The following is a 26,508-nucleotide window of genomic DNA, read 5'->3' on the forward strand; positions in this document are numbered from 1 at the left end:
ACTCTGCGGCGAGTGGTAGACGAGAGCACTGTGTGTTTGATGGGGCACGAGAGGAGACAGACGCTCAATATGATCACCGTGCTGGCGCTGAGGGTGCTAGGTGAGCAGAATGCCATCCCAAACACTGCCAACGTGACCTGCTTTTATCAGCCGGCGCCATACATGGCAGACCCCATTTTCAGTAGATATTACATTGCCCCGCCCCAGTCGCCGTTGCTCTACCATCCCTACCCTTTGCATCTCCATATGCAGAGTGGCATAGTGTAGCTCTGGCATGTTAGTGTGGAGAGCATGTAACCACCAGAGGCACATTTGAAGTTAAAGAATAAGAGGCATGCACAGTTGCAGTATATTAAATGCTTTGAAAAACCTTTATTGCCTGTGACATGAAAGATGGCGCCGTAAAACTGAGAAGGAAGGCAGCTCTGTCTTTTGTTAGAGGCCAGCATGTCGATGTTTCAAGATGAATACACAGTAGATTAATGTACTGTATACAGTAGAAGGTGATTTGGGGGTTGGAATAGGCTTTGCGGTGTTTACTCTTCCACGTAGAGAAGAATACGGTTGGAGAATTCTCCATGGACAGAAGTTATAATTCTAACAATGAAAAGTAATAGAAAAGGTCTTCATGGTCTCTGGGCTAGAGGAGTTCTTACTGACATTAATAATGATTTTTTTCTTTAGACGTGAGAGTATTGCTACACTGATTCTATAAATTATATAAAATACAACACAAAAATAAAATAAAAGTAAAACAAAATATGGCCCTCGGCTCTCACGTATTCGGAGGGCAGTATGAGTCACCAGAACCAAGGACGGATGTTTTTTAATCTATCATTAGTAAAATGGTAAATGGTGGTGCATTTACATAGTGCCTTGAAAGGCACACACACTCACACACACACACACACACACACACACACACACACACACACACACACACACACACACACACACACACACACACCAGTGGCGGGGGAAACCATGCAAGGCACCAACCTGAATTAACGGGAGCATTTAGCGGTTCAGCGTCTTGCTCAAAATGTAGTGGAAAATGACGTTTGTAGTTACGATGGGTTACTTTGTATAGGAAGGGGTGTGTCTGTGAACTCAAATATATAAATAAGTACTGAATCTAAAAACTGTCCGGGGTGCTCACCAAAGCCTGTGTGGATTTTAAAATGACCCCAAACAAGTTTGAAAGTGAGATATCCCTTTAATGCATTAAAAGTAATCTTGTCCTTGACTACTTACTAGTGACAGCTTAGAGATGGTATCGTTAATATGTTTATCATGTCGAAAGATGACTAGTAGGCTAGTAGTAGACCTATATTTCAAATAGTCTGTAAATTATGAAGGAAAATGTAAATAGTGTTGCTTTTGACCCCAGTCTCCCTACAATTCTGATTTTACCTACACACGTTATAGAGAGCATTTTTTTTCACAGATTTACAGTTTTTTTGTAAACTTGTAAAAGCTTTTGTGCCTTTATTGATAGTTACAGTGAAGACGGACAGGAAAGAGGGAGAGAGAGAGAAGTGGAGAGACATGCAGCAAAGGTCGTCATGAACGGGACCCGACCACTAGGCCAGCGGGTGCCCATAGATAGCATCTTTTGATGGTATCAGCGCATCACAAAATGAGTCTTGGGATTTATGTAGTTATGTAGTAGTAGTTATTGAAAAGGACAAATACTAGATTCTTTTCATTTTTACGGTTAGGTTTAATTGATAGATAGATTTATCTCTCTGTTATAAACGGTGACAGTTGTGTGTTAATGTGTGGGGGAAGTGTTTGTTTCTTCTATGTGAAATACAGCTGACATAATCAAAGTTACCGGTAACTGATTAGTTAAGCATTGTTAGTTTACACAGCCATTTGTGTGTACAGTACATGCACATTAATTGTGTTAACAGGCTACTGTATCATTTCAGCATAGGCTTAGGCTTACGTGTTAATATGCTATACGTTCAAATATATGTTCAAATACAAACTATCGAAATGAAGTGTTCATTTATTATTGTGGATTAGGCTGTTTCTGATGTCTGTGATTGTCCACTTACTGTATACACAGTATACTGAATCCATTCTGTGTGCACAAACTGTGTGGCAGTATAGCCTACATTGTGAGGACTGCATTTAATAGTATACTATGTCAATATATTAATCACAAAAATACACCTGCACACTGTTGATGTGCTATAGGTACAAAAGGATAATTTATTTGAAGTATAGGCAACGTTTCAGTCACTGGTGATGACCTTCTTCAGGCATTCATTAATGAAGGTATTTCTATGATATCCAGTTGGTAAATTTTGTTTTGTCATTGATATTAATAAACAACATATATAACACAAATGTAATTTATTTGAAATCTTCCCTCCAAATAGCCTAATGATACACTTCTTTAGTTGTGGGAAATGAGACTTTTCTTGAATATAACATCTTGTATGAGATATAGTGAAATATATGAGTGTATTGCATCACAGCACTCCCAAATTGACCATCACTGTATATCATATTCCCAAGGTGATAGTATAGTCAGTATAGGCTACTGTACATCTGCTCTATGTAGCTGTGTATAATTGGGAATTACATGAGCTTTGCATTGTAATAATTATCCAGCATACGAGAGGCTTCTTTTGTTTAAAGTGGGACATTTGGCTATAGTCTTTTTTATTGGCCTAAAATATTGTCTATATAAATACATTCATGAAGCAACTTGCTGACCGGCTGTCAGTATTGGTCAATAACTTTTATAGGGGTTTCTGCCATTAACATCCTATGGCAGGCAAAATTCCTTATTCTTTGTCAAACTAGTGTCAAACTAGGGGGTTTTCCTGATTCTGAATCCATTCCAAGCATTAGTTTTGCACAAAAAAACACTCCTTGGGCTAAAAACGGCCATAGACGTCATGACAAATGTGACGAGGTCAGCACATTTCGGGCACATTTGGGCAAGTGGCCATGGCCCAAGCAGTGTATTTTGTGCAAAACTAATGCTTGGAATGGATTCGGAATCATGAAAACCCCCTAGTTTGACCTAGTCACATGCTATTTAAAGCATAAGGAAAGTTTGGGATGTTAAGTGGATTCATGAATGTATGTATACTGTATATAGACAATATTTTAGGCCAATAAAAATCCCACACGTCCACCTCGGCTGCCGGACGAATAGGACAACTGATAGAACACACAAGCAAAGCATGATGAGACTCCCAGCTTTGTTTTGCTATTATTATTATTATTATTATAACATTCACAAGCTGGATAAACTATGCAATTCTGGCTGTGTGCCATGGGACAAATATGGTAAAGTAAATAAACCTAGGTGTAATGGTGCACTCGACCCATTTATTCCATTGAACGTGTGGTTTCATGGTACGGCGCAGTGTCTTAAAATGTGTCTGACAAACCTCAGTATGCAGTACAACCATCAATAGTGGATGCAAGAATTCCAAAACAATGAACCGCTGTGAATTGCCCCCAGTATAACTTCATGTTGTTGGAAGTGTTTTCATCATGGTGGGTGGATTTGCCATTACAGCAGACTGTGGCGCATTGGTGACTCATCACTGTATACTCTTTGGAGGAGTAAAGATGACTCACCAACCCAAAACCAGAGAAAAAAGGGAAGATTTTGCCAATAGGGAATGCTGACATTGCGATAGGCTGTCACGCCTACCGGCACCATTTTGATTGTGATGGCCTACAAGCCCTACATATTACTATCTGCATCAAGTGTATGAAGTGTACCGATGTTTGAGTGTTTAGTGCACAGTGCTAGAGCTCTTTCAGTTCGCCATACTCGCCGATACTTTTGTACTTTTACTCAAGTACATTTTCAATTCCGTACTTTTACTTGTAACAGAGTAGTTCTAAATTACAGTATTGGTACTTTTACTTAAGCAAAACAACTGAGTACAGCCCCCAAATTTGCATACCAAAGGTGCAAGGTTTGCATGGCCTATTGCTTAATTTTGAGGGCCAAGGAGAAAATGGGGAGTTTAATTGACTGACGTGATGAGTGAGTGATGACTATACCACCATAACAACCCCAGAGGTACTGAAACCTTTTCACAAAGAATGTGGTCAGGTAAGTGTATTAACATTATTAATCTCTGGTATTAAGAATATCTCAGCATACACCATGGAAGACAAAAAGCCATAGCAAGATGAGAAACCCACTTCTTTATTTAAAAAAGAAAACTCATACAATCAAAAAACAGTGTAAAAAACAAACACAAAAAAACCCAGTCACATAAGTTTTCCCAGCTAGAATGTCATTGTTTTCGCAATCAGTTTTTTTTTTTTTTTAGAGGTTAGCTTAAAAGCCTTCTATTAGATATGAAAATAACACATTCCCAAAATATTAATCATACGTATTGGGCCCAATGGAAGCCTTCACACACACACCAGTTAATGCTACCTCTCAGAGAAAATAAGACTGACGTTGACTTTAGTTAATTTCTGAGATTGACCCCTATCCATACTCTATAAATGAAAAAATAAACATCTGAAAGCCTCCGTGTAAAACTCAGAACATTACATTTCTTCTAATATTGGATAAGTCTCGACACCAAAGGCTTCAAATGAACATACTAATACTACCACTCTTGTTTAAGGAAATGGCGCTGCAACAACAAGAGATGAAAGAGAATGCAGTTGCAGTGAATGGGTTGGGCAGAAGAAAAAAAAAAAAACACGTGACACAAATAACTGCTAGAAGAACATGGCAAAGGCCAGTCAATAAGCCCAAATGATACTTTGTGGATTTATCCTTCAGGTGTCACCTGCCACCTATATCTGTTCCAACCCAATAAAAGCATACAATAAACCAATATCTAGCTGTTTGTTTTGTTGTGTTGTATCTAACAGGCCACATTTTGCTTTTGTTCTAAGTTTTAATTATAGCAAAACGTGTTTTTTAAATCCAAGATCGAACAAAGTATGCTGCCACAGTTTAAGCATTCTTTCACCAAAAAAAAAAAAAAAAAAAAAAAGCATTTAAGTCTAGGGTTGATCTTTTCATAATTTGTCACGTATCCAATATATGTATCACTGTCAGCTGCCACATAGGGTAGATCATGTGCAAAAATGTCCCTTTCCTCATTATTTAGGAATAGTTAAAGTAAAGAGTATAATACACTGAAAAAATATGTAAATTCCATGGAAGAGTTGGCTATGGGTAACCCTTTGTTTTGGAACATGCTGTGCAGACAGTGCCATGGAAGCCACTGTGGGTGGATGTGTCTGACGTTGGATCAATCGCGGGTTACAGCAAGATGTGGTGGCTTCATGCCAAGAAGTTAAAACCCACCACCATTTCATTTTGTCCCCTAGATTGGAAGACAAGCAATGCCACATGATGAAAGGTCAACATGTACCATGATTCTATGGAACAATATATGCAACGAAAGGCAAATGGGGAGACATAACATTCAATGGCCTAGGAGGTCAATTTGTCTGATTTGGGGTTCGGTTTATTTTTTTACCAGCTGCTATGCAATAGCAAGCCAAGTCTACCAGCTGGTTCTCATTGGATGACGTATGTGCGCACCGCAAATATGTCCGGGCGGAAACGAACGACTCAGTCGGAACACAATAGTGTCGCCTTAGAGAATTCTGGTTCCTACCTAAACTACTGCGCTGAAACTGACACAGAGGCAGTTATAGCAGACCCCCGCAGATAATAATGCAGCTGGCAATTCATTGAATTAATTCATTCTTGTTATTAATGGCGTTGCAGTATTCTATTGAAATGATTACCACTGTGTTTACTTAGTATTGCTAGTGCCCACTCCTTATCCGAGCTGCGAGTCCATACGAAAACTAGAACATAATTAAGGTAGGGATTCAGATGGGTTTTCTTCAAAAGATTAATGCTAGAGAATATAGCAAACACGTGGAAAGTTGACATCAGTTACTGTATGCAATTCTTTAAATGTGGGGCATGAGTTTACAAAAACACACTAAATGTCGAGAAAACCAGAAACCAATACACTCCTTGAGAAACAACATGAGCACCAGTATTTTGGCATCTCGGAACCTTTCTTTGGTGACCTGAAAAGAAAGACTATAGGTGGTGGGTTGGGGAGAAGAGAGGAGAGAGGAAAAGATGTAGGGGAGGAAAGCAGGTATTGGTAAAGTAGTGGATAAGAAAAGATGATAAAAAGACGTCAAGGTTGAAGAGCAGGCCCATGTGGAAGGCTCCAGAGAGCGGTAAGGCGGAGGTGAGTTAGTTGAGTTTTGAAAGAGGGTCCTTGTGGAGCAGTTACTACTACTACAGACCAGGGAGGGATGCTCTCCTTGGCAACATTATCAAGAGCACCAGCCAGTCAAGTCTCAGATAAAAAAAAAGAAAGTCATATATACTTAAGTCATATATATATATATATATATAAAAATAAACAAAAAAGAAAAAATCCCTGCAGTATATTATTTCTAGACACCAGTCTCTTCATTTCAGCCGCATAAGCCTCGTTTGTACTTTGTCGCACCTGTGACAAAGTAGAAATGGGGCCTCAGAGGGCGGGGCTCGGCGACGTGTCAATGATTCCAACCCATAAGGTGGCTGACACGGGCTTTCTCAGTCATGCGCCGTACCCGCCCCGAACGGGACTTGCCAAGGTTCAGGGGGTCATCCTTTGACCCGTGGCCGTCGTCCTCCGAGTCGTCCCCGTACATTACCGTCCTGCGGCCCTGGTTGCGCGTGTTCACCCGCCTCGACTTGCCCCGGCTACTCCTCTTGGCGCTGACCACCGCCGCCTCCCCACCCTGCTCTTTTTCAGAGTCCTCCTCCTTTTCAGAGTCCTCCTCCTTTTCAGAGTCCTCCTCTTTTTCAGAGTCCTCCTCTTTTTCAGAATCCTCCTCCTCCTCGGGCTCCTCCTCCTCATCTTCTTCACCTCCCGCCTCCTCCTGTGGTGGTTGTCGTTTCTGTTCCACCTCTTCCGTCTCCTCTTCCTCTTCTTCTTCCTCCTCCTCCTCTCCCTCCTCCTCGTCGTCGTCTTCCTCCTCGTCTCCTTCCTCCTCCTCCTCCTCCTCCTCTGCTGCTGGGAGTTCTACTCGCAGCCTTTTGGGTCTCTGCGAGACGTCCTCCCCTCCCTTGTGCCTCCTTTTCCCTGAGGTTGCCGCCTGGTGGTCCTTAGAGGCCTGCAGATGCTGCTCCCCCGCCAAGCAGGGGGCCTTGCTGTAGTCATGGGTAGTACTAGGCACAGACGAGGAGCAGGGGGCCTTGCTGTAGTCATGGTCCCCCGCTCCCCCTCCCCCTTCCGCCGCCGCCGCCGCCTCCGAATCGGAGCTGTTGTCGCTGTCGGACGAGGACGTGTCCGAGGACGAGGAGAAGGTGTCCGAGGACGACGACGACGACTCCGACGTGGAGCTGTTGGACGCGCGTCCCTCGTTGTCGTTTGACTGCGTTAACGCTCGCCTGCTGTGGCTCTGGCCGGATCCGTTGGTCAAAGCCATGTTAAGCAGTTGCCCTGACACACAAAAAAAAGGAAGAAACAAATAGTTCATCTCTGTACGACATTGGAAACGTCACACATACATCGGTGCTTAATTTCCTTCTTTAAGAAAATAAATTGCCCGTAGCCAATTCTGACCTGAGATCAGATTCTAAAATTGTCTTCTAACAGTGACAGTTTTCTGAAAAAGCTATGTTTCTATGTCAGTCGTCCAGACCTACAAGCTATGAGCTTGTAGATCTGCTATTTTTCAATAGCTAAAGCATAACATGATGCCAACACCAAAAGGGGTTTCTGCCCAAAATGGGTTAAAGGACCACTTCACCACTTTTCAACCTATCTTCATATAATAGGTCCTCACTAATAATCATGAAAAAATTGCATGGTTTTTTTCTACTCTGTCTGTGTCTCATAGGACGGCTGTGGCAGTCATCATTAGGCAGATTTCTTTTTTTAAACAAGATTTTTTTTACAAAATATTTCGATTTTCATTATCGTGAGAACGATGGCTTCCATTTTCGCATTGCAACTTTTCAGGACTAGAAAGCCTGCAGTTTCTATTACACAGCCCTCCTATGAGACGCAGACAGAGAAGAAAGAAATTGCACCATTTTTTCATGATTATTAGTGAGGACCCATTATATGAAGATAGGTTGAAAAGTGGTGAAGTGGTCCTTTAAGACTCTAAAAACGCCTTCTAAAACCTAACCTAGGTTTTCTGAAAACCTAATTAATATGTTGCTACATCATCAACAACTAATGAGACACAGAGGTAGCTCCCGGATTGAAAGGTATAACAACGAATACGGTTACAACAGGTCTAAATGGGTTAAGGGGTGGAGTTCTTGTAACCTTCACCTTGCGACTAATCTCACAAGACACGTCACTGCCTTAAACACGTATAGTGTTGTTGTTAGTAGTAATAAATAAAGTAAGAAGCCACTGGGAGGAAGTGGACTAAGAAAGGTGAGGAGCCAAATATAGTTCCCGTTTCTACAGAAAAAAAGGAAGTGGTATCTTCCCCCCCCCTTCTTTTTTTAACGAAATGGGCTGCTTTGCAACTAATATACCTGATTTCTTAGTTGGCGTTGTTGTTTGGCTGCGGGTTAGCCGACTCGGCTCTTGGTTCCCGCTCCGACTGCTCGTCCCTAAACTGGAAGAGGAGGGTTGGCTGTCCTCGTCCATGGCGACGCCGCTGCACTCTGCATGAAGGGGAGGGGAGCAAAGTACACTGCTGAGCAGCAAAAACCACCGCGCCACAGAGGTGCCGTACACTGCACCACACTCATACCACTGCACCACACTCATACCATCCACTGTACCACATGAGATTCATACCGTCGTTCGGCCGACGAGAGCGGCTCTTTGAGGTGGGCTTGGATTTTTTTGGTTTCGACGACGCCTTCCCCGACGACTTGTGCTTCCCTTTCGGGCTGAACATTAAGAAAGTAAAGAAAATAATGATTACACGAGCACTACTTTATATAGACGGTAAAGAATGTTTGTAGAGGTATAATCTTCTACTGTGGTAGGTGTCCAGTTACCTGGGAGGTGGACTGGTGGCAGGAGAGCTGCCTCCACTGGGCACTCTATTCCTGTAATTGAGTCTCTGGCGACTCCGTCGCTGATTCTGAAGGGCTGACTTGTAGTCAGAGATGACGGGGATAATGTGCCTTTCGAAGTAGGCCGACAGACTTAGAGTTATGGTGTACATCTGGGGAATAAACAAGAAGGTAAATTTAACTTGACATACCGGCGACCGTTAGAATCAAACTGTCACAGAGGGGATTTGACACGATTTATATCTACGACCGCAGGCCGGGGGGCCCCTTGCCTATACCTGTGATTTCTTGTTGGGCGTGTATGCTTTGGAGTTGCTAAAAATGAGCCGCATGTCTTTGGCAAACTCCATCGGGTTCTCGTAGTTCGCGGCGAGCAGTGTCTCCGACACCGAGCCCATGTCCATCGGAGTGTCGATAATGTCTCGATAGTCCTGAGGCGAGAGAGGATTTAGAGAAGTGACGTTTAGTAGACAGTTTCATTACGGCCACTGCTTTTGATTCAGAGGTAATTATTTCCCATCAGATGAATAGAAAAGAATAGAAAAGAATATTATGAAATCAGTCATTCTGTAGCTGGTGGTAATTATCTTTCTGTGTCTTACAGGGTAAACAAAGAGATCCACAGCCTGTTTGAATGGCTCTGAATCTGGGTTGTCCATCATGCGACGTAGCAGGTCCCGACATTGGCCTCGCCATGCCTTCACGTTCAACACCACGCCGCGTTTCTTCGTACTAGGGTTGGAACGCTGATAAGACACAGAGAGAAGGCATAGCTGAGAATGGGTCTCTTTAGAAGCAAAGATTTACAATATTGCCAGTGTAATGTATGCATTCATTTATTGAGATTATTATTTTAATAACAAATAACTCTTCCACTATACATAGACAAGAGACTACACATTGTTTGCTATATCTGTGTAATTTATCGTTTAACTTAACACGCCATCGTATGAGGTGCCATGCGCTTAAAATACCTGATCTACAAGCTCGGATCGGCTTGTAGATTGCACATTTTTCAGTGTTCGACACTGGCGCATATAATATATATCAGGCTTAAGAAAGCATGCAGCTTGACTAGCATTCATTCTACTTTACCCGTTGGCCCGTGGATGTCCCTGGAGTGTCAGAGTCCACATCCACCTCAACCGCCTGCAGAACGACAAGACACACAAATGCATATTATTATTATTATTATTATTATTACCCTGTTCAGAACAATCCAAAGACAAAGCAGCCTCTGATGCCCCACAAACCCATTGTGATCAACTTCTCTCACCTCCGCCTCGCCTCCACTGCTGACCTCAGACTTCAGTTTGTGGTACAGGTCCAAGATGTCTGTGCAGCTCTGGTCACTGGCCAAAATAACAATGGACACGTTTAGGGTTAAATAAGGGAATTAGGGGAAAAAAAGCCCACTTAACGAGGGTAGACACGGGGACTATTCTTTCACTGGCGTCTCACCCGATGTAATGGAGAAGCACGTCAGTCACCACCTTGGCGGCGGCTACGATGGGGCTCTGTGGCTCGTTGAAGGTGCGGGCGTTGTGCTCGATGTAGCGCACCTCCCACATCAGCGCAGAGATGCGCCTATACAGGGAGAGAGAGGAGGCAGTCATTTTAAACTCAGAGCTTCCAACTCAAACCCCCCCCCCCAGTGTGACGTCGCTTTGTTACAATATGGAACAACGGGGTGAAGGGACGGGACCTGTAGAAGTGGTTTTCCAGTCGACGGCGTATGGTGCGGAGGTCAGTGGGGTAGCTGACCACGGTGCAGTACAGAGGGTAGTCCCGCAAGTCCACCGGTGAAGCAAACGCCTTGGCTACGTCTGTAAAACAAAGAGAAATAACAAACTCTCACTCCGAAGCCTATTAAAGATATACTTTACTTTAGCTAAAGGTATATTCAGTGATTTCACTTAATTCAAATATCACTTATTTTTTTTGTTTTGTTGTGATAATCCTCTCTACTATAGAGTGTGCTGACCATATAAGGAGTTCCTCCCTGTCCCCAGTTAACCCCTGGGGTCAAAAAAACCTCTATCCTGAGTGAAATCACTGAATATACCTTTAAGCCCAACTTTACTTTACAGTTAAGCCTCATTACCGGTAACAGCTGATGATATAGAGCTCCGCAGTCCCCGGCCCCCTCCCCGAGGACCAGAAGGGAATTCCCCGTTCATTTTCCTCATAGACTTTTCAAAAGGTCACCTTTTGTGACGACAAATAACAGTAAACACAATGTTTTGGGCCGATCGAATAATTTGTAAGAAGAAAAACACGGCAGGATACAACACTTGTTGTTTTGTTTTTCTTCTTACTAATTATTTGATCAGCGAAAAACATGGTGTTTATTGTCATGATGTGTCACAACCTCCAGTTGGCTTTGTCCGCGGCGTAATAGTCTTTCAATAAATACTTTTTGGAAAAGTCTACGGGGAAAATGAACGAGAAATTCACTTCGGGTTCTAGCGTCGTCGTGAAAGGGGGGCGGGCGGGACTGCGACGCTCCATGCTACATACAGGATATGACGTCGACATAATGATCCCTCTGCTCTTTCCATTGACCTTACCCAGTGTGAGAAGGTCGTCGATGCCGTTGATGACCCTTTCGCAGTCCTCGTCCCGTATGCGAGCCCCCCATTCCCCCTCCTGGGGGCTGTAGAGCAGAGCCTTCACTTCCTCCTCGGACACCTCCACCCCATCGCCAACCTGTTCTGGCAACTCGGCTGAGTTGAGAAAGAAAACCCCAAGAAAAGAATGACATGGGCGAAATGGAATCTATTATTTTGCTACTAATCAAAATCAGCATGCAGTTCATTTTTAAAGCTTTACTGTAACGTAACTTTTGACATAAACCGTACATGATGTTTAAAACTGAGGACACCAAAAGCTCGAAAATAATCAGCCATGAGATGAGCAAGTAAATGATAAACGACTACAGATATCACTCTCTTTGGCCACCGTTATGCCAGAAGTACGGTATGTTGAATCTTTATCAGAGCTACAGTAAAATCACGAGACTGACCTTCCTCGGGAATAGGCTCCATGTCCCATGGGCTCATCTTCTCCCTCTCCCCATTATCCCACCTGAAGAGTGAACAATCAATTCAATTCAAAGGGCTTTATTGGCATGAGAAAACATACATTTACATTGCCAAAGCAGAAAGAACAATACAACAATACAGCAATACAATCAAAACAAAAATTATGTACTTTGAAGGTCAGAATCTTCAATAGATCATCTTTAGGGTGGTTGTGTTCCATTTGATATCCTTCTCCTATCACAGCAACTCACAAATCTTGCTGCTGTGTTTGCACATTGTTGTACTTCGCCCAGCAGATATGGGAGTTTTTTGTCATTGGTCATGTTTTCAAAATCTCCGCGTGTGGTTGTAATCTGTGGGAAGTATGTGTCTCTGATGTCTTGGTACAATCACACCTCCACATCATGAGGCCATTCAAACCAATGCACTCCCATGTCAGAATCACCCTCACGTCTCCATACAAAAAGGTTGGGAGTGTCAGTCATCAACACAACTTACTTTACTGCATAGCACTGAAACAGGCTGTCTGGATACTCTGGCTGCAGAGGCTGCTGCTCCTCCACGGAGCCAAACCACCAGGCATCATCAATGATGCTGCGAAACCGCATACCTTTTAGGACGAAGGGGGGAGTTGTAGTGTGAATGTTACACTAAAGCTATAACACAAACTTCACTTAATATAGCAAGGGGAGGGGTTGGGGGGAGTGACAAACCTGGCTGCCAGTTGCGCTCTTTTGCCTCGTTGTAAAATTGCAGCAGTACCAGGAAGTCTATGACATCAGGCATGTCATGGTACCTGCGAGGAATATGGGAACGGAATATATTGGGACCATAGAAACGGAGAATTCATTCATCATTAAAACACGTCGCACACAGTCATACAACAAGCTTTAAAACACTCACTTTAAAGAGAAAGACTCATAGGTCATTTTCCCCGAGATGGGGTCGAGGAACGCCAGCTTTAGGCAGCAGAGTGTGGGAGGTCCCACCTCATACTTAATGCCAACCACCTTCACTGCCTCCTGGTCCTGAAACGCACAATCGCAAAATGTTACGTTTAGAGGAGGGTTAGAATGAAGGAACGTAACGTTTGGTGGTTAAGTAATGAACAGTGGATCTCACCCTGAGGTCGGCCTTGTTCCAGGGCTGTTTCTGAGGGTTGATAGAGTAAGCTTTGGCCCTACGGACAGCCCTGACGTACGCCTGGTGGCCCTGATGGAAGTACATGAGCTGGAGGAGGAAGGTTGGGAGTAAGAATAGAATTCTCTTCATTTTGTTTTGATATTTTCAGTTTCTCATTGGCCTGGTTTGTCTTGGTTAAGTGTTGTAGTTAAGGTGGGGTCATTGTTGGTAGGGTGAGGGGGAAGAATAGACTGTAAAAAGAATATGTACAAAGCGTTCTCCGGGTCTGATATGGACGTAAGATGAAGCCAGTCAGTCCTTGAATTGTAAATCGCCATCATTCTAGATCCGTTTGGGCCCAGCTGGCCATTGGCTGGCCCAGACAACGAGGCGGGACTTCCCCCCTTATTCTTCCTTGGTTTTTATTTTGACTCGAACGGGGGTTGGCTCCCGATCATAGACTGTAACGGTAGCCACGCCCCTCAGAACATACTCGACTTTATGGTCATTTTTTAAATAAATGGGACCATCGTTTTCCAAAAAGAATATTATGACATGAGAAATGAGACTTTAAACTAGTGACTGGAAGCAGAAAGTATTCATGACCATGTTTATTAAGGTAATACAGTCTAGGTGAACTTGGGCCCAAATACATGGACCTCTATGGGGCTATGGGTTTTTTTGGGCCCAATGACAGCGCCACAACAGGCCATTATATGAACTTTCAGGAAGTCCCGATTTCCTCAGTGGCTTCACAAAATATCTGTCTGACTGCCCCCCCCTGTGGGGGAAGACACTTATTTGAGTAAATGTTATTGGTCATATCTGGAAGAAAGGAATAATGGAGGCCTTGGCTTGAACTTTGTTTCCCCCAAAAGTAGTCTCTCGCTCCCTTACCTCATCTCCCATTTGTGGAACAAAAGGAGAGCGGCGAGGGACCGTCTCCATTATCCACGGCGGAGGCAGCCACTCCTCCGCATCGACCCCAGCCAGGGAGGAGGTGGGTTTCTGAGCAGAGACATGATGTTCAGCACCAACACTCGCTCACGTGATCTTGCCAAAATACGTTTCCAATCATCTAGGACCCCCCCCCCAGTCCGCTCACCTGTTTAGCCTGTTTGGGCTTCTTCTTCCTCTTCTCGATCTCCTTCTTCTTGGCCTCCTCTCCCCGAGCGTCTGCGGCGTCCCCTTCCTCCTCCTCCTCCTCCTCCTCCTCCGAGCTGCTGTCGGCCTGCGGCGGTGCCTGCCGTCTGCTCGACCGCTTTGGGGGCTGGAGGTTGATCCCGGCGTCGGCTGTCCAATCGGAATACTCGCTGGAAGATTCACTGAGAAAACAAAGGGTGTATGAGAAAAAGGTTTTTTTCTTCTTTTCTTTTTAAAGTTATAACACATTTTTCTTCTGAGCAGGTATTTCCCAAACATTGGGTTGGGACCAAGTTGACCCTTTTTCTTTTTAAACATTACATACAAATCTGTTTTATAATTTCACGTTTTATTTTCTACTGTATATTTGTGATATACATTATTCAAAAATAATTTAAGGATTTTTCAAAACAATATAAACTATTTCTATATAAATAGGAAAAAAGTTTTTTTTCACTAATAAATGGGGCTTCAAAAATGGTTCATTCAGAATGTATTTTAACCCATTCTGACCGGAAACCCATTTTGGTGTTAGCATCATGTTATGCTTTAGCTATTGAAAAATAGCAGATCTACAAGCTCATAGCGCGCCACCGAGTGGCGCGCTACGAGCTTGTAGGTCTGCTATTTTTGAAAAATCTAAGGAACGACTGACATTTTTAGAATCTGATCTCAGGTCAGAATTGGTTAATCAGACCAGTGTGTGTCCAGTGGAAACCTCGTATGAATCTGATCTCAGGTCAGAATGGGTTAATAAGTTTGGGTCCCGACGAGGCACAAACATTCGGGAACCACTACAATAGTGTTTGTTCAATAACAGGGGTCCTATTTAACACTCATTTTAACAGAAAAGACCACTCACTGCACCAATCTAATATGGAAGGCTATTCCAGAGCCTGGTGCCCTGGCTCAATCAGACAATTACCCCCGTTTTTATATTTTACATAGATCCCAGAACGACCAGTTCAGTCGATCTCAGTCAGAGATCTGGTTGGAACGTAGCTGTGTACTGTACAAGGACTCGGCTCATATGGACATTACTCCGTTTAGACGGTTTACCTGGAACTGCTGTCACTCTGCCATTGCGCTTCACCGTCAGAGGAAGCATCACTGGCCTGCTGTTCCACTGCCTGTGAACAGACAGACCCACACATTGTATATACCATTCATGATTCAGTCGTTCAGATTCATCAATATTGTTCAGTATTATGTAGGGTGGCCTAAATAAATGTTCAATGTTATTTTGTGTCTGTTAGACAGACACTTTGGGGTGACTTTCAGGTTTTCTGGCTAATAAGCCTTAATACAGCTCTATATAACTACAATTAAAAAATACCTTCTTTCACTCAAGAGGGTCACAAGTTGATGATGTCATTTGTCATTGACATCACTGGATCTACTGAATGTGTCAAACTGGCATATTGAGCGCCTATGACACACAGTGTGGCTGCACCCAGTAGGCTACCTTCACATTCAGTAGATCCTGAGATCTTTTGTGGCCAGATGTAATTTATTGGGGTCTAGTAGGACTATAGTAAATAATAAAAAAAGAAATCGCTATAACATTTTGTAAAAAAATACATATTTAGCCCCATGTTCGAATGCCCCGCCCCCCCCCCTGTCAAAAACAGCAAAAAAAATCCCTAAAAACAAAAGAAAACGGCAAATGAAAAACACATGACAAACACCCATATTTTACTTTCTCCAATAACAACCTAAAACATGAGCCTTGGTTGAAAAAAATAATAAAAATAAAGTTGTCCCCTTTTTAAGTGCAGACATGCTTTTCCCCACCACTCACTTCTGCGTCACTGTCCGAGTCTATCTGACTGTCGGAACTACGGGGGCTGCCGACGGCGGCGGTCCTGCTCCTGTTGCCGCGACGGCTGCCCTGAGCCGAGCGGGTCTGATAGGCATGGCGCTGCTGCGGCTTCTTCTTGGCAGGCCGAAGGGACTGCATGCGCCTGGTGAGCGGGCCTGTCGTCTGCCGCCCAGGAGGAGGAGGAGGAGGAGGAGAACATTATAAACGGCAACAAAATGTATTATTAGTTTACGACGACGCAGTGTGAAGACAATAAGAACCTTAGGCGTGGTGGTCACCGGTTTCTTCTTCCTCTCCGTATTGTACAGGGAGCACTCCACCTCCCCCTTGGCTCGTCTGCAGTCCGTCATCACCCTAAGTAAAAAAATAAATACAACCATATTATGAAACAAACCATAACACCCAAACAAACTTCTGGGGGGGGGGGGGTCAAATGTGTATAGTGCCTGTAGCTGTGCCCTGCTTTCTACCTCAATGTCCCCCGGGGGACCTCATTGACCACGACTCGCCGGCTCCAGGCTAGCAGGTCCCTTTCGGTGGCCACCTCACTGCGGAGAGTACTTTGGGGGATCTGCCGCACACCGTCCGTCCCCTGGCCGCTCCTCTGTAGATCATCCCCAACGGGGGGCGAGGCCGCCTCCATCTCAGCCGCCCCCATGTCAGCCGCCTCCATCTCAGCCACGTCTCCGGCTGGTAATAGATATGAGATTATTTTTCTATAGCGAGGGATGCTGCCCTCGGGGACATCCAACGATAACCCATTTGTATTATGTAAAACACAGTGACGTACCCGCTGCTGCTTCTTCAGGCGCTCCCTCCGTGTTCTGCTGCTCATCTTGCTGATTCTGAAGCTGTCTGATGATGTTGTCCAGGACACTTTCTCCGTTCTCTGCCGTCTGCTGATCCATCACCTGCTCAACCACCTCTCCATCACCTATAAGCAGCAAAGACACAAGACTCCAGACTCAGCATCGTCTCAACAGCGTTTGCTTTTAAAAAGGAGAATTCCATGCTAGAAGGCTTTCTTACCTTTATTTGTTGTTGTTACGTCCCCACCAAAGAGGTCCAAGGTGTTATTTTGTGCAAAAGCTCCTTATTGGCTATTTCCCTCACCATAAGCCCTAAATGAATTGCATTGAATTGAATGGGGCTATGGGGTGTTATGCTAATTCGCTTATTTCCATCGCTCAAAATTATAATTAATTTGTATATCCTCTCTTCATAATGTAAATAATATCCCAAGCGGCACAGTTTACTACTTATTTCGATGGAAATAAGCGAATTAGCACAACACCCCATAGCCCCATTCAATTCCCATTCCATTCAATGCAATTCATTGAGCGCTTATGGTAGGGAAAATAGCCAATAAGGAGTTTTTGCACAAACAAAACACCTGGACATCTTTGGTGGGGACGTAACGACTCCAAAGAAAGGTAAGAAAGCCTTCTAGCATGGAATTCTCCTTTAAGTAGACATTTTTTTGACAGTTTTTGTGAATGTAAATCAATGAGAAAAATATCGTATTTTACGGTTAGCCATGTAGCCGAGCTGGGGCACGAGCTGTTCCTCCTTGCAGTTCTCCCTGCCCGGCACCAAGCGCTGGTAGTGAGGCGGGTGGGGGTTCCCGTCGATGTCCACCAAGAAGGGCGGAGGCATGAGATGTGGGGCCTGCTGCGTCTGCTCGTCCAGGACGTAGTTGTTGGCGTCGCGGATGAGAGGTCGGTAGTCCGTGTGGTAGAACATCTGGTCAGGAATCTGAAAGGGAGTTAAGGGGCACATTACTATTTTTGATTATGTATGTGGTTTTGATCATTTGATCATGGTTCCTGACAAGAGGAGTTAAAACAAAAAGGAGTTGAACATTAGACGAGAGGGGGGCTTGTCACCTTCTCATAGGGCCTGCTGCAGCCAAAGCCAAAGATAAGCAGGTGACCATGGGAATCAGTGCAGGCAAAATGCTGTCCGTCAGTTGAGAACTTGCAGTCGTAAATGGCACCGTGGCCTTGTCCTTCAATCTGTAACATTAAAAAGAAATAATTTAAATATGAACTATAGTGTCGCTATTTGATATATTCCAATGTCATGCTTTTTCTAAACTACCTGAATTAAACAATGTGTGTGTGCGTGTGAGACAAGGTCTCTCTCTCACTCACACACACACACACACACACACACACACACACACACACACTTTTGTTTACTGCAGGTCATTTACCATATTGAAGAAATTGCGAATCTTGGCTCCTTTGGACAAGTCCCACACGAAGATATTGCCATCATGGCCAGCAGAGAGCATGATGCGAGAGTCATACGGATGAGCCTCCATCACAAACACCTCGTCATCATGACCCTGGAAGAGTGACAGAACATTGGACATCAGCTTGTGAAAAGACCCCCTGTCTGGGGGGGGGGGTTATCTGGCTGGCATAACCTGCATCTGGCTGGCATAACCTGCATCCAGACAGGCACGTCACAAAGACGCAAGCTGCAGCTTAGAGCAGGAGTCACTTCGTGGTTGCAGCCGCACGCAAGCTTATTTTCCATCCACCAGCTGTTTAAAAACCAGGAAGTGACTCCTGCTCTTAGCTGCATCTGGCATCTTCGTGACTCGACTGTCTGGGAGTACCCATAGAGGTATAACGTATCGCCTGCCACCACAGAGACCCAGGTTCAATTCCCAGCAACGAACACGAATTGACGAAGTGTTGAAACTAGTAGGAAATCGGCAGGAATTATACAATTCAGTACTCACAGATAACACATGCTGTAGCTGTCCAGTTGTAGAGTTCCACACTTTGAGCAGGTAGTTGGAAACAGCGGTAATGACACTCTGGTCTCTGCGGTCCCAGGCCACCATGGTCACAACCAGTTTGGTTTTATCATCCCCATTGACAACAGCACTCCTGGAGGAAGACAAAGAAATGAAAATCACACACACACGTAGCCAATTTACTACAAAGGAGACCGGGTCAAAGGGATCATGGTATAAAAAAAAGAAAAGAAGAGTGTCTAAGAACGGCATGGCATTTCTGTAAATTAAACTACACAAACACATGATGGCGTTCAGTGGGGAAGCCACACCATACAGGCTGGATGCTTGTGTGCAACCAACTTTCACACTGTTCATACTTTTCCCTTGCACATATAAGGCATTTCAGGCTTTTATGGACAAAAGTGGTTATGTTGCCTTTTCATGTACATAGCAGCATGAGCTCTATTTTTGAGGGACAGACAAACCTTGTTGGCTTGGCTGTAAAAAAAAAACACAACAACAACAACTGTGTAATGCAGGTAAAAATGGAAAGCCAAATATCTGACATGGTAGAAGACAAGTTCACATAGCAATTATCTGAAACACTAACTTAACTTACCCTGGCAGCCTGGCAGCAATGTCTAACGTGATGCTCTTCCATTCTTGTTGCTGGTATTGCCAGATCTTGGCGGTGCCATCACGACTGCCACTCACAAACTTTAGGCTTAGGACAAGCAAACGCACAAAAAGAAACATTCACACACATTTGTTAGAATTCAAGAACAACAAACACCATGAGCGTTGATACCTTCAGATATTCAGTACAGTACACACACACTCACCTGTCGCTGTTATTGCAAAACTGGACGACGACAACTTTATCCTAGAAAAAGACATGACAAAAATGAGTACTATGAATTTTAAAACTAGCATACCATTCAGCTTGCGTCAACCGCTTTGAATTTATTTTCTCACCGTGTGCGCATCCATCTCAGAGAGCTTCATGGGAGCTTCACCACCAAGGTAGTACACCCTGATCACATGATCTGTGCCACCAGTAGCCAGGAACATCCCTCCTGTGAACATTGGCCATGAAACAAACATGGAAGTCATTACACAGCAGTCCACACTCCACACCTGATCATGGCTTTAGGCAATTTATGAACATACATCACTACATCAGAGTTATAAAACGATAGATGGCGGACTGCCCCCCCCCCCCCCCCCTGCTGTTCATTTCAATGGAAGTTGCTCAGTGGCGTTTTGAAGCACCCGGAAGAACCGTCTACTTCCGCATTTGGACCAAGCCTTCACCACTACGTCATGCGTCTCGCAGCTTCAACATTGGCAAGCCTTTCTGGGGACTTGACATACATGGCACAACGTCCTCTGCCATGTCTAGTCGTCTACTTTTTCCAATTTCTTACAAGGATTAAAATAAAAAAAGGTCCACAATGTGCGGGTAAAGCAGGACTTTGGATTATTACAATTATTATAAATTACTTTGTGTTAGAAAGCCATGGCAAGATCCAATCATTGCTAAATTCAACTGTGTGTTATTACCAAGGGTGTCAAACTCATTCTAAGACACGAGCCATGTAAAATAGACTAGGGACATTTTTAGGGCACAAGATCCCTCCTGGGCAAAATGTGGCAGCAGGACGGACCTGTTGTGCAAGTGTGAAAGCTCACGTGTGCGTGCAGCAGCTGCTTTCGTATTTTTAAGGGGGGGAGGGAGGAGTGTCATAGTAGCTTGTTTACAACTGAAACAGACTTCCTGTGCACTAACCTGTCCTCTTCAAAATAAGAGTCACAAGTAATGATTAGTCAACACTAGTTTTATTTCTAAGTCTACTTACAGGACATTAACATCACATTTGAGTTCCTTTTGAATGCCTGTCAGATTTCTCTACATAACCGTCTCAGCTGTTGGTGTCTTTGATCTAACGCTCAGAAAACATTTTGACCACTTATGTGCACTGACGCACCGGTTGTGTGCCCCCTTGATTATTAATAACATCTAAACATGTAAACACAAAATGAACATAGTACTCTTATTATGCATATCGCATTCTCGCCGATAAATATTTTAGAATTAAAAAAAAAGGTTTCGAGTGCCAACCCTAACGAGCGAAGGTTCGAACCCTGAATGTTCGGGGACAGCGCACACAGGAGCGCACGCACACACACTTAAGCTAATGAATGGATTCCACCAGTTTGACACTGCAGCTTAAATCATACATCTGGAATGAAATAAAATATATGCATATATTCAAGGTGAGTGCTTGACCACGTACCACTACTGAAGGATGACGTGGACACCTGTACACCTGGACGTGAACGCTCCACAAACTTGAATGGTTGATCGCTGAGGAGAAAGGGAACATTGTGGAAACACTGACTTGCTTTGAAAGATCTTCAGCTGAACCACAGGTAAAAACAGCAATAACTGTACTCTAGAACAGTGGTCAATGGTCACAAAGGTTCTTACTTAAATTTCATGCTGATCGAATGCCACTGCCAGAAGCACACCATGCCATCTGCACCAGTGGAGGCAAGGTACCGTGTCGTCCCCTTCACCGCTGGGCAGAACTATGGGCAGAGAACCGGTAACTGAGGGTTAGTACTTAGTGCAAACATTTACATTGGCTTCATTAGCAAACATACCTTATTTTAAGGTATTTTTTTATATATATACATACATTGCATAGTCCTGGCTCGGCACGCCACGGCTCTATCCTGAATTTTGTGCCTTGCCATTACTTAATTTAAGACCTGGAGGCGTGGTCAATGCTCTTTGGCCAAATGGCATTGATCACGCCTCCAGGTCTTAAATTAAGTAATAAGACCTGGTACTTAAGACACGCAAAATACAGCCCTCTCTTTTGTGTTGCACTGTGTTAACTTAGAAGCATACTATTTCTTAATTATTAAAACATGTTTAAACTAGCTGTTTAAGCAACATCGTGGCCTATTTCTTGCCTTATTGTTAGCAGAAATGAGCTGCCTAGGTTAAAACGGAGATCATGTCCAGGTAGCATAAGTATTAACTGAGCATTGTTTAGACATGGGTACTAGTAGAAGGGGGGCAGTACAGTCCGAGTACAGTGGGAAAGCAAAGAAAACCAAGTAGAGCCGAAGCAAGCCAGGATGGAAAAATATTTTTCCCCTTAATGACACACACACACACACACACACACACACACACACACACACACACACACACACACACACACACACACACACACACACACACACACACACACACACACACACACACACACACATCTCAATTACAAAAGGCTATCACATGTATTCCACTTTTGGATTGAGGAATTTAAGACCTAGACAAAATATTTGTGATCGCAGATGCCCAGTGCAAATTATGTTCACAATGTGTCATATCTTGGGAAACGGGAACCCTTCGTAGACCTCACAGAATGAGCATAACCTTAAAACATAGCACGAATACAATCTGACCTGTATAGAAGTGATGGAGGCAGCGTGGCTCTGCAGGACAGTGATGGGAGCACAGGTTCGCAAGCACCACAATCTGATGACCTTGTCACAGCTGGCCGAGGCAATGAGAGTGTTCTCATGGTTCACAGCCATGTCAGAGATCTCTGCAGCATGGCCACGCAGTGTGGACAGGAGACGGCCATCGTCTGTAGCCCAGATTTTCACCAGGCAGTCATCAGATCCCTGATATAAAAAAGAAACAGCAGCCATGACAAAGTTTTAAAACAATAAAAAGAAACTCGATTGTAATTTGATCAGATGACAAAGAAATATTGTACCCACTGTAAATATTCGCCGGCCAGTACGGTCAAATGCTACACAGTAGACCGAAGAAAGGTGACCCAGGATACGTTTGTGTATCTTCATACATTGGTAGCTGGAAGACGGCAGGATGTGGTCGAATCGGGCCATGCCTGTGGCCTGGCGAGCACCCATGGTGGACACTAGATAAATTAAATATGAAAACAAAACAGCAATTGATAAGAGGCCAGATATTGTTTTACTGGCTTAAGTACTTTCCATCATGGCATTAACTGTAAATTAAAACACGCTTCACATACCGACACTGGGAGGGTTTCCATGGCTGACTGGTGGTTCTGGCGGTCGCCCTCGGTGGAGTGCAGCAATAGCTGAGCCGGTACATACTTTATGGCTACAACCTACAGTACAATAGGTACAGTAGATCAATAGACATACAGTTGGCTACTTTGGAGACAAACTCATTTAGAATTGCTTTCCAACCAACCAATATTGTTTTTTCTAAAAAGAAGAATAAACCTGTGCCGTTAAGTTTATTGTGCATTTAAGTTCAATACAGAGAAGAACAGGACTTCAAAATCACACACTTTTGGTGGTACGAAGCAAGGATTGTTTTCCCAAACCCAGGAGGGTCTGGACGCCAGGGACGCTAGGTGGGATCTCCTTCTCTATAAGCGGACCAATCTGCTGACAGATACGCAGCAGGTAGTCGGCAGGAATGTGCTGGTTGACAATCACCTAGAAAGATCAGAGAAACGGCTATCATATATACAGTCTGAAAACGCCTGCATACCAGATGAATTCGTTTAAGACAACATAATCGTCAGTGGGTAAATTTGTCGTTCAAAATATGGCTGGAAGTTGTTAAACGCTTCCAGCTTCAGAGGGAGGCAAAACTTTTAAGTTGGCCAGCATATGACCCTGACTTCATACCAGCAGTATTAGACAATAGATATAAACAATGGCACCACAATGGCATCACTTCTATATGTACTATGATTAAAAATGGAAATATTGACAGTTTTGAAAACCTAAAGCAGAAATATGGGTTGGCTAACCAGGACTTTTTCAGATACTTGCAAGTAAGGGATTATTTTAGTAAAAAAGTAAAAGGGTCTACTCCAGGTATTACAACAAGCCTAATCACTGTATTTATAAATGCCTATGGCTCAGGAAGCAACAGGGGTCTTGTGAGTAAACTATATAATGGGCTTATGTCGTTGAAAAAGGACTCTACAATATATGTGAAAGAGCGATGGGAAAAAGAGTTGGGAATTGATATAAGTGATGAAGTATGGATGAATATATGGGAAACGCAATCAACGACCACTAATTCCTTGACTTGGAGAGACTTTTGTTGGAAAACCAGATTTGCTTCTTTATTACTCCAAAACAGAAGTCCAAACAGACTGGCAACCATATGGACTGTTGGAGAGAATGTGGAGATACAGTGGTTGATCATGCACATGTCTTTTGGTCTTGTCCTGTAATTCAGCCATTTTGGAAAGAAGTGACAACACTTATCTCAAACATTATGGGTTTTAGAATAGATGATTCATTCACATCTTTGTACCTGGGACAACTCCCAGACGGGTTAAATCGGGATGACTCATACTTACTTAAGATTCTACTTGTAGCAAGCAAAAAAGCTATTACAAGAAATTGGTTACAAAATAATTGTCCTACTGCCGATCTATTTTTCAACATTGTGAAACAACTTCATCACCTAGAACAGATGACCTATTCTTTAAGACTGCAAAAAGAGCTGGGTGAAAGAAGATGGGAGAAATGGACAGAGTACTTAGCTGGTGGGGTGGATGTGGAGTGAGTGAATATGGGTGGTGTCTTTCCAGTTGTCATTTAATGTAAAATTTTATTTAATGTCTTTTGTTTTTTATTCAGTTTTCTTTTACTGTCAATGTTTCTGTCATATTGTACTCTTGTTTGTCTTTGGTGTCTGTCTTGCCTATTCAAAAATTCCAAAATAAAGAGTTTAAAAAAAAAAAGACAACATAATCAATGATGCACAATAACATCCAGTAAGTCGAACTCTGCATAATAAGGCTAAGCCTGGCCCTAAAACAACTCTTCTAATGAGGCCAACGCCTGAAAATGGACAATACCAAGGTAGCAATACCAATAATATAAAATAAAAACCCTGAAGAAGGCCGTGCTGGCCGCTACGTTTTCTTTTATTTATTTGAACTAGCCACTAAAATAAAAGGCTTTTTTAAAAAAATCACCAGAAGATGATTTGCCTAGTTGCAAGTTCCCAGTCCCCCGCCAAAGAGCACCTTTGACACACTTTTTTTTACTTCCGAGCAGCCAGACCTTTTCCTTTTTTTTTTTTTTTTTTTATATAATATTATTCTACTTATTTTACTACCAATAAGTAAATAAGTTTACACATGTAAATTTTGGCACAAACGGCCATATGTGCGAAGATTTCAAAACAATTTTAAAACACTGTTTTGTCATTTTGTGGATATTTTTGTGTTCCCCCCTTCCATAATAGCCATATTTCTTATTTGCATAATTGCATTTGCTGAAATATTAAACAAAGAGCATGGTAATAGCTTATATATAAGCATTCTCTTTCACAAACATGCACGCGCCATGGCACGCTCACGCACACATACTAATCAGGGCTCAGGGCCAATCATAGGCCTCCCCTTCCAATTCTTCCGCTTTCTACAACGGTAACTGCGATTTGATTGGCTCTAACGTGAAGATTGACAGCCTCTGTGTCCTTCTGCAGCAGCCTACTTTTAGCATTAGCCTTTAGACCCTCCCCTGAGAACGCCACACAATAGATAAGCCTGGATAAAATTATTATCTATAGGCCTACACTTTTAGAAAAGCTTAAATGACAAATAAACACAATTACACGGTTGCACTACTACATCAGTCTAAATAAGTAATGTTGATTAAAAAAAAAAACCAATAAAAAAAAGCCCAAGCCTATTTTTTTAAATAAATATAATAAACTTAATTCTGCAAATGTACACTCACCCAGTCTTCGAAGTTCCTTTTGTATATCTTCCCGTCCCAACTCCATCGTTTAGGAATCAACTAAAATTAGAAACGCGTTGTTAAAAAACCTGGATACAATGTTGCAACGGTGCTCAGCAGCTCCTCTGCTGAGCGCATTGCTAATAATCCAAACAGTACAATGTGACCAAAAAGCAGCTGAGCAGGAGTACGGAAACACACATGAGAATAAAAACAGAAAGGGCAGCTTTAACTTACCTCGTACTCTTCCAGTTCTTCAACTAGAATCTATGAAACAGTCGGTGGTAGCGTTAGTTATTAGCACTATAAAGCTACACGCTCAAGACAATGTTTACGATTAATCTATGCGAGTTGTAATTTTTTCTATTCATAGATTTACCTGTGCTGATTTTTTGCACGGTCCAGACTGCAGAAATCTGGCAATGAGGTAATACAACTCTGAAATGGGAAAGAGGGTGCATTTAGGCACTAAGGTTATTTGTCAGCCATGCTAGCTAGCGTTCGGGTGCAATGGTTAAGCTGGCTAACTGATATATATATATATAATATATATCACAACACACCATATTTTGAATTAGAGAAGTTGGGGCCCGATACTCACCAGCTTCGATTTGCGAACACTGTTCGTTTGCCATCACTTGATAAGAAAGACGACATTAGATTAACTGGTGTTTTAGCTCGCTAGCCAGCATTAGCTATGGCTGGTTTAGCAAACAAGCTAGTGAATGGCCTCCTCCTTTCTCAAGTTCTCCCTGTGACCACCTGGTGCTTTGTGTTAGCGCCCTCCAGCGAAACAATGCCATTCTCG

At 43.2% G+C, this 26,508-nt stretch overlaps 1 protein-coding gene across 1 annotated transcript; it reads right to left on the reverse strand.

Annotated features, from left to right (window-relative positions):
• Positions 1-4,176: 4,176 nt before the first annotated feature.
• On the reverse strand, positions 4,177-26,508 carry brwd3 (bromodomain and WD repeat domain containing 3). Its single transcript, XM_080779714.1, has 40 exons — positions 26,302-26,508; positions 26,080-26,138; positions 25,938-25,967; positions 25,701-25,760; positions 23,276-23,426; positions 22,991-23,089; positions 22,713-22,873; positions 22,392-22,613; positions 21,403-21,503; positions 21,209-21,279; positions 19,887-19,987; positions 19,754-19,794; positions 19,531-19,635; positions 18,912-19,062; positions 18,375-18,509; positions 18,046-18,174; positions 17,689-17,914; positions 16,950-17,093; positions 16,630-16,849; positions 16,420-16,513; positions 16,139-16,321; positions 15,397-15,467; positions 14,300-14,519; positions 14,092-14,202; positions 13,195-13,302; positions 12,976-13,100; positions 12,786-12,868; positions 12,571-12,682; positions 12,054-12,115; positions 11,599-11,754; positions 10,734-10,854; positions 10,490-10,615; positions 10,305-10,380; positions 10,124-10,177; positions 9,631-9,774; positions 9,307-9,459; positions 9,011-9,180; positions 8,805-8,899; positions 8,537-8,668; positions 4,177-7,481 (listed from the first exon to the last, which is right to left on the reverse strand). Exons 1-40 carry the CDS (start codon positions 26,333-26,335, stop codon positions 6,550-6,552), a joined length of 5,568 nt encoding a protein of 1,855 aa, XP_080635840.1. The 5' UTR covers positions 26,336-26,508; the 3' UTR covers positions 4,177-6,549.

Source organism: Protomyctophum bolini (assembly GCF_963924005.1).
Source record: "Protomyctophum bolini genome assembly, chromosome: 13".
NCBI classification, from domain to species: Eukaryota; Metazoa; Chordata; class Actinopteri; order Myctophiformes; family Myctophidae; genus Protomyctophum; species Protomyctophum bolini.